Raw genomic sequence first — 9014 nt, 5'->3', positions numbered from 1 at the left:
CTGAGGTAAAAACGATCAACAAGTGACAATGAAAAGCACGCAACTCACAACTTAGAAAAATAAACACTGAGCAACATGAACCTCGTGTTGAACATGTAAGAACACATCTGGTAATAATTCTAATTCGGGACGTCACATTGGGAAAAAAGATGCGGGATTAACCAGTTCTAAAACATTACAGCTTCAATTTTAGCTACCATGTTTTTGCTAGCACTTGGTGAATACCTCTGCTGGTAAACTGTTTGTCCCCTGTATATCATAAGTCGTGTAACATAACTTCGTTCCTGACAAGAAAATACGGATAATTTTTGGACATTTTATTGGCGCATATTTCAATACAAAATCCTTGTTCGTCAATATATAAACATGTACTGAAAAATATTGATAACAATTTATTTCATTTGATATTTGTTATACATTAATAATTTATCAAAAAAAATAATAAAAATATTTTTTTTATGTATTTGCAAAAACATCCGTACAACTTTACTTGTCAGCAAAACGCAGAAAATACTTTGAAAATACAAAAATTGAACTTACCTTACTTCTATTTTTATTACTGCTTCTGCGGTACATACATGTACCACATACCTCGGATATTTTGTCAATAAACGGGTAAATAAAGGCAGTTATAAATGAGCTTGCTCACTACTATTGTGCAACCATTAAACACATCAACTGCACGAAGCACTAAAATTACACACACAAAAATGAAGTAAATGCCTTTTGAGAGGAAACCCCCAAAATATTCCAACGCCAAAGTTTGCCAATATACGGTAATTTATACAAAGGACGGAAAATGAAAGTCAAACCCGGACAAAGCTTTTTAGAAATAAGAAGATGTGGTATGATTGCCAATGAGATAAATCTCCACTTGAGACAACTTACAACTATAGGTCACCGTATGGTATTTTACAATGAGCAAAACAATACCGTAAAGTAAACTATTAAAGGTCTCGAAATGACCCCAAAAACTAATCAAACAAACTAATCACAAGGGAGATATTACCTTCAATTTAAATGTTTTCAAAAACTTTCAAAAGCAAACTTCATAAAAACAATATATGTATTTTATACAAGAAGCGACGTACTGGCTGCTGGACTGGTGATATAATCGTTGACCAACAGAGACATCGACCAGTGGTAGTACCAATTTCACGGATCTGATGCGTATTTTGACAACTGATGTTTCGTCAGTGATGCCCGAGTCTATTTTTGTAAAGTATAATCATAGAGCTTAATAAACTAAAATAACCCAATTTACGGTGTTCAACGATTGTTTTAGGCTTTGCATATTTACATAGTTTATACTCGAGCATCGCTATACCTGAAGAATATGATGAATAATTTAAAAAAGTTTCATTACTAAAATGGTCAATTTGATATCCCTGTCTATAAAACATATTGTCAATCATTAAGTGTTTTGCTCTTTCTCCTCCTCTACCGGTAATCTCAACCACGTATGAACAACACATTACAGCTGATGTCATGAATAAGTGTGTTTGTTTTTCCTTTTTTCTCTAAAATCTACTAGTAGTGAACAAATCAAAACGTCAATTCAGAATTATGAATCACTACATTTTAAATGACGGTCGTAAATTGGTTATGAAGAGAAAAATCAAGGTAACAAACAGAAACTGAGAGAATCCCATGAATTACAAAAGGATCTAAATCTTTCTGCACCGACATAGTAGTAAGCGTTTCATTATTCGTAAGCGTTTTCCTTCAAGGTAAACAAACACTCTGTAAAGTAATCACAATCGGGAATAGGACACACTCGGTTAAATTACTGATTAGACGACTTCACTGGTTTATAGAGTTCTTAGACCGCGATAACATTTGGGTATTTAGTTGAGATACCGACACGTCCAATTTTTTTTTTTTAATTTTTACAATTATAGCTGAAACTAAAATAGTTCATCTTTTCCGCTACAAAGCACAAACAGGATCATTATTTTCTAATGGATGGGTATTGTTCTCAATTCGAAATGTTCTTGTCGCATTTGTTTGTTCTTGCTGGGTACTCTGACTTTCTCCCGATGATATTGTCATGGTCGAAGAAAAGACTCTGAACAAACCAGACCTGGGGTCAATTACATGCCAAAGTAATTAATTACATTTCAATTACACTGTTTTTGAAATGTAATTAATTAAATCATAATAACATCGATTTTCAAACGTAATTACTTACATTAGAATTGCATTGCCAATGTAATTAATTACATTTCAATTACTTTTGTCCAAAGACATACAAGAGCTATATCATTAAGAATAAAATCATAAAAATGAAATCAGGCTAGAATAAAACGAAACATATATATATATATATACATGCACTTTTTAACAGTAAAAACATTTGTACAAGATTTGTTTTTAAAAAAAAAGTTTTCAAATTTCTAAGGTCATTCTTTCTTTAATCACCATTAAATTTTCAATGCTGATTTTTTTATTGCATTTCTTATTTTTATGGGAAAATTTACAAGTTGCATCAGAAAAGCCAAGAATGTTTCAAATTTCCCAGCAATTATTTAAATGTAATTCAAAGTAATTGAGAAGTAATTCATAGTTACATGGCAAAAGTCAATGTAATTCATTACACCCAATTACATGTAATTGATAATATGCTCAATTAAACGTTACATTAAATTACTTTCAAAATTGTAATTATTTACAATTACATTTTTAATTACCCCAGGTCTGGAACAAACACCTATAGGTAAAATATTCTTTAATGATTTTAACAATCTGAACCTTTCTCTTATACCTGCGTTGTATATAGTAATATTGCAGTCTTATACCAGAGAGAGATCAACTTGTTACTATCATTGTATTAGTATTTGAATAACGAAAATCTTGGTGTAACATCCTATCTAAATAGGTTTACAAAAATTAACATAACACACCAATAATATAGTCATATTTTGTTTATCTATAATGGCGGAAAAACGCATATCAGCATTAGTTTTCATTTTTTAAGTTTGAAAACAACTAACAAGTACAATGTATACATATATGAATATAGATATTGTAGCAATATATATATTGGTAAGTATCAGATACTATTTTCACCATGAGAACTTTTAGGATGCAACTGTGTTATGATCAATGTTTCAGTTTCTTCAATGAATACCCATATGTGAAACCATTATTAAACAATTACTCTACACTGAATAACAAAAATTAGATTGAAAAAATAATTATAAAACAAATGCTTTGGGTCAATACTCTAGATAGGAAGGAGACAAACATATAATTATTCACGAAAGATAAATGTAAGAAACGATTAGAATAACTCACTTGTATACGAAAATCAACAAATGAGAATTCGTACTGTTAAACGTATATGTATAGCTAAGTTCGGCACATATACAAATATTTTTACTGGAAAAAGGATAACATCTAACTTGCAGTTTTGCAGAATTGGTGATATTTGTGTCTTAGTTATCACTCTAAGCCAATATGTTATCACCTTGAATTGGATATTATTTATAATGAGATACAGTGTACTTCGGAACTCAGGTAAGGACATTTAAATATTGTACCTGCTTTAACTGAATATTGATATACATGTAGGTGATATACTGTGTACGTCGAACTTCTGTATTGACATTTAAATATTTATAGATAGTACACATTTAAAAGTAAACAAACACGTTACAAACTTGCTTTCACATTTTGTATTTTGAATCCGATTTAAGTTAAACATAAACATTTTCATCGATACATGTCCTTGTAATCATGTGCCTTAAAAGTTTGAAAAATCGAGATATGTTAGCAATTTCCGTAACTTCCTCTTTTACATGTTCGATGTCGATTATTAATATGACTCAACCTGTGTCAAGGTGACTTAAAGAAAAACAACCAAAATGGCACAATCCGCTTCGAAGTCCTGCGACATCTGTATGAGTGGACCAGGGCGTAACTATTGTAAACAATGCGATCAATGGATGTGTGAAAATTGTAAAACTTTACATTTAAGGTCAAAAATGTGTAGAAATCATACCTTTCTTAGTGGGTCAAATATTAATCCGGAAGAAAAACCGTTTTGCAAAGAACACGACGAAAACTTCATATTTTACTGCACTGAATGTGACATGCCAATATGCAAAATGTGCAGCGTCAAAAAACATAAAAAGCATAACATGTCTGAAATCAACGAATCGACACAGGAATTAAAGGCAGAAGTGAAAAGGGTCATTGACTCGAAGATTGAATCCGTCAAAACAAATCTAGATAAAATTGAACAAGGCACTAGAAAGTACCAGAGCGACATAAAAGAAGCTATTCGTGTCATTAAAGAAGATGGGAAACAGATGAAGCAGTGGGTTGATAAAAAAGTACAATCCCTTATAACATCATTGGAAGACAAAGGGTCAACAAACCTGCAGGCCTTACATTCAATTAGAACTGATTTTCAAAAGGATTTAGAAAAGTTCCAGAAATGTCAGACTGCCTTTACTGATGGCCAGACAATTGTTGATGCTACTAAAGTTCTGGCACAGTTGAAACGTTTAAAATCCGAGTTAGATGGTGTATGTGAAAAGCAACCACCAGTCATGCCGACAGTAAAATATAACAAAAAGAATGTATCCGAACGAGAAATTATCAATCTTTTTGGAGACATATCATTCCGGTAAGTTATTAACTGTAGACAAGTTTTGTCATGTCAATAGTTTGTTTTCACTTATTTGCCAGACTTGAGACTAATTTCTTAAGCACTGATTGGTTGTTGTTATAAGATAAACTGGTTCGTTATAATACAGAAATAGTATACTGCATATATTCTTTATATTACATTTGACATTCTTTTCCTATCGTCACAAAACCATTATGTGTACATGCATTTCATTTTAAATGATTAAAACGGGACACACAACACACATGTACAATAAAATCAGCTTGAACACAAGTCATTTACACACAAACAGGTAGTTACACGCATGCTACACACCAATCTGATTAAATAATTGAACATATTTTGTGTCCATGCTTTGTTTGAAGAATCTAACATCACTTTGTCCTGCTTTCTCTTCTTAATAAAACTGCTACAGCCAATATAAAAGTTGACTTCAAATTTGGCACGGTGTGTATCAATTCGACCAAAACCCGAAAGAACTTAAAATGTAGCAGTGTCGAATCTTGTTAAGCTTAGCGTGGAAACATGATCAATATTTTAATCAGATTGAATACAGTCTTACGGAAATGCAACTGCAAAGCACATATATCAGATGCACATAGATACACACTAGGATTCGTTTTGAACAGAAACAAAAGCGCACATCGATGAAAAATTCTAAATTATACTGTTCCCAATAATTTCTAAAACTATCTCACAAAAAAAGTGTAATCATGTTTTTTTTTTTTTCATTTTATAAGGAAATCGACAGCCAGTAAAATAATCTTATTCAAATATTTCAAAAACAAGATGTCAATGTTTCAGAAAAACTAATTTACTTACTTTATTCTTCTTACATTTAAGTTTAATGTGTGTGATCACACAATTTCCTTTAATTTACGGGTTAATACATACGGAAATTAATCGGCGCTTACGAGAAAAAGTGGCGAAATATATCAAAGGGATATTCAACTCATAAGTCGAGAAAATGTCGCCAATGCAACGCAAATCAATTTTCCCATGTTGAAAGCACAAGTTTGAAAATGAACATGAGCATATCAAAGAATAAACAAGCTGTACATGCTATATGCAAGGTGCACATGGATTTTAACCCACCACATAACACTGGCAAACTCTGTAAACAGTAAAATAACAAAAATACCGAACTCCAAGGAAGTTTCAAAACGGAAAGTCCCTAATCAAAATGGCAAAATCAAAAGCTCAAACTCATCAAACAAATAGATAACAACTGTCATATTCCTAACTTGGTACAGGCATTTTCTTATATAGAAAATGGTGGATTTACCTGGTTTAATAGCTAGCTAAACCTCTCACCTGTATGCCAGTCTCATAAAATTCTATTATATTAACAACTGTTTGTGTACAAATCAAACAGACATAATAGGTAAAAATGTCAAAATAGGGGTACAACAGTCGTGTAAACGGCACATAAAATGTGTACCTGACACAGTACACGGTAAATGTGTATGCTAACATACATGGTAAAAACAAACACGGTTAACACGATCGATGCACAGGGTTTATGAAAGGACCACTTACAGAATGCAAACACTGTACACAGTTCACTTTAGGTGAACAAGTTAACAGTCGCCAGTACAATACATACTCTGTATAGGTACAATTGAGGTACACACAAGCACAGCAAAAGAAACATACACGCAGTAGACTAGAATTTTTTTTGTTATGCATCTATTGGTTTTAAGTTTGGCAAAATTCAATTATTGCTAAAGATAAATACATCATAATTTGTTCTCCATGAACTTATGTAACTATAGTACGAGGAGCAGTATAAGTATTGATTAGTATTTGTTTGATAGAATTGAAAATGGAAATGGAGAATCTGTCAACAACCCTACCGAAGCATAATACAGCCAAAGGCCACAATGATTCTTCAATTCAGCGAGAGGCGGGCTTCAGCTGGCCCCTAAACAAACATGTGTAGTAGTTCAGTGAAAATAGACGTCACAATAAACTCAAAAACTTACTAAAATTATAAAAAACATACAAGATTAACAAAGGCCAAAGGCTCCTGACTTGGGTTAATAATGTTTTGTGAGATCTCAACACTCCCCCTATATCTCTAGCTAATGTAGAATAAACAAACACACAGCGATACGTATAATAAAATTCAGTTTAAAAGAAGTCCGAGTCCGATGTCACAATAGGTAACAAAAGAAACTAAATAAAATGACAATGATACAGACCTCAATTAAACTGATTGAAAGATTATGTTTTCATCATATGATAATCAAGCACAATTCTTCCCGTTAGAGGTTTAGTATCATGTCATCATAAAATGGATGGAACATAACCCGTACCATGCCAACAACTGTTTTTAGAATAAATGTGTTTATTTCCGATGCAAAAACCCTATGAGTGAATCAATTTCAAGTTAACGAAAACCCTGGTTTTATAACTTTTCACTAATACATAGATTTCTTTCGTTAAAATCATTTACGTCTTTACACACACGGGCTAATCGAACGAGTTGAAATATATAAACACCATACGATGGTGACAAGAGAACGTCTCCATCTAAAATGAAAGATAAACAATTGGAAATGAAAAATCATCTCTTTAATCATTTTGGTATTTAGCTTCTAATTAAAGATAAAGATATCAAGATCTAGGAAAGGATAGCGTGCATTGTTTAATATTAGCTTTATGTTAATTCAGTTTAGCAGGATAAGTCTCTTTAGTGTACATACTGAATTCGTCATTATCATATCTAAAAATGTTATTTAATTGTATTAGATGTTGGTTCGATGGGTCTTTCCTGATTTGAATCATAAGTTGTTACTCATAACAATACAGAAACAGGTCCGCAATAAGTGGTGCACAATTATACTACATTGGAATTCCGATAATTTGACGATATACGGAATCTCCATAGCGAACAAAAATGTTATATAGTAAACATTCAAGGGCAGTTATGGTATCAAAGCAGGTCAAATTGACGTTTGTTTTTTTGTTACTAAAACATCACCTGCAAGTGTTTGAACATATATATTCGCATTCTGACTTTTTCATTTTGAATGCCCATTAAATTAGGTGTGTTAATTATTTCTTGATAAGATTATGAGGCAAAGTGGTATATATTAATATATTGATCTATGTTTTGTTTTTTTCTTCAGAGAAATCGTTTACAGTGTAGATCAGACTCAAAAAAAAAGAGACCAGGTATTTGCCTTGTATTTATAAGATACAACCTACTTTAATAAAAAGAAAAGTCTTTTTAGTGTGGTTTTGGTTTTGGGATATTCACATGAAACTTATAAACAACATATTTAACGTAAAAACACGCTTTAGTGTCCAATTGACGAAAACGCTACATCAATGTTTAGATCATAGATGAAGTGTCATGTTCAAAAAGAGCAACATTTCTCCCCCTAGCACCACCCCCACCGCCACCGCCCCATTCCCCACACCCCTCCCCCCCCCCCCCCCAAAAAAAAAAAAAAAAACTGAGAAGTAACTAACATCAATGATATGTATAGATGCTTCACTTAATACAACATTTAAAAATAAGAAGAATTATTATAATTATTTCATTTTTATGTCTTGTAGTTTAGCGTGATGGTAAAGTGGTTAGTACAATACATATATGAATGTAATAACCGATATTGCATTTGATATATAAAACAGTGGGTGTTTGTAGATATTTCTCTTATTCTGTTGCAATTTAAACCCTTTCCGGACCCATTGTATACAAAAAGATAATCAACGTGTGGTTGTCGATGATCTCAGAAGATAATTAGGTGTGTTTATCAGCTCACTAGATGAATGCAAATGTGTTAACTGGTGTTAATGAAATTGACAACTGTGTGGGATGTGCAAAGGCACTCGAAGGAGATTTTCGTTTATCAGAAAGGAAACATTTATTTGATAATAATTAGAGAAACAGATTCTTGATTATCGGCTGTATCCAATCTCGATAGTTAAATAATTAATTACCGAGGCTAGGACTTTAACATTCGATCATTTATCTATCTCGATTGGATGAATCCGATATACACTTTTACCAATGTAAGAATCTTTATTCTATTTTATGCAAATTTCTTATATTTTCCATTCATATCATTTGACACGCGGTATTTGTTAATTGTCACTATATTTTTATACGCCGCGCCCATCCATAGCAACATGTGATAACATTAACAACGGGTGTTAATGCCTGAAATTAACACCCGCTTGTGCCCGATTCGGAACAATTGACATCCGCTACTGCCGAGTTTAACTGATTCTTATTTCTAGATCATTTCCGTCGTTTTGTTGTTATTAGTAAACTCTTTTGAATTCATGATTCTGTTTTTGTTTACAACTGTCCTTCTAATAACATAGTGCACACTTAAATCAGAAGGCATTCAGTATAATAAAA

General features: G+C 32.2%; 1 protein-coding gene across 4 annotated transcripts in view; it reads left to right on the top strand.

Moving 5' to 3' along the window:
• The first annotated feature begins 3604 nt into the window (after positions 1-3604).
• LOC127716007 (transcription intermediary factor 1-alpha-like) overlaps positions 3605-9014 on the top strand; it is a 371430-nt gene continuing 366020 nt past the window's right edge. For 3 of the 4 annotated variants that reach the window (XM_052222117.1, XM_052222115.1, XM_052222116.1), the window contains exons 1-2: positions 3746-4633; positions 7771-7816. In XM_052222117.1, coding sequence (XP_052078077.1) covers positions 3867-4633; positions 7771-7816 — 813 coding nt within the window. In that variant the 5' untranslated portion in view covers positions 3746-3866. Of the gene's footprint in view, positions 4634-7770; positions 7817-9014 lie in introns of all 4 variants that reach the window. The other variant, XM_052222113.1, reaches the window with a different exon arrangement.

Source organism: Mytilus californianus, unplaced genomic scaffold, assembly GCF_021869535.1.
Source record: "Mytilus californianus isolate M0D057914Y unplaced genomic scaffold, xbMytCali1.0.p SCAF_9, whole genome shotgun sequence".
Lineage (NCBI taxonomy): Eukaryota > Metazoa > Mollusca > Bivalvia > Mytilida > Mytilidae > Mytilus > Mytilus californianus.
This window is presented reverse-complemented; position numbering and strand designations above follow the sequence as displayed.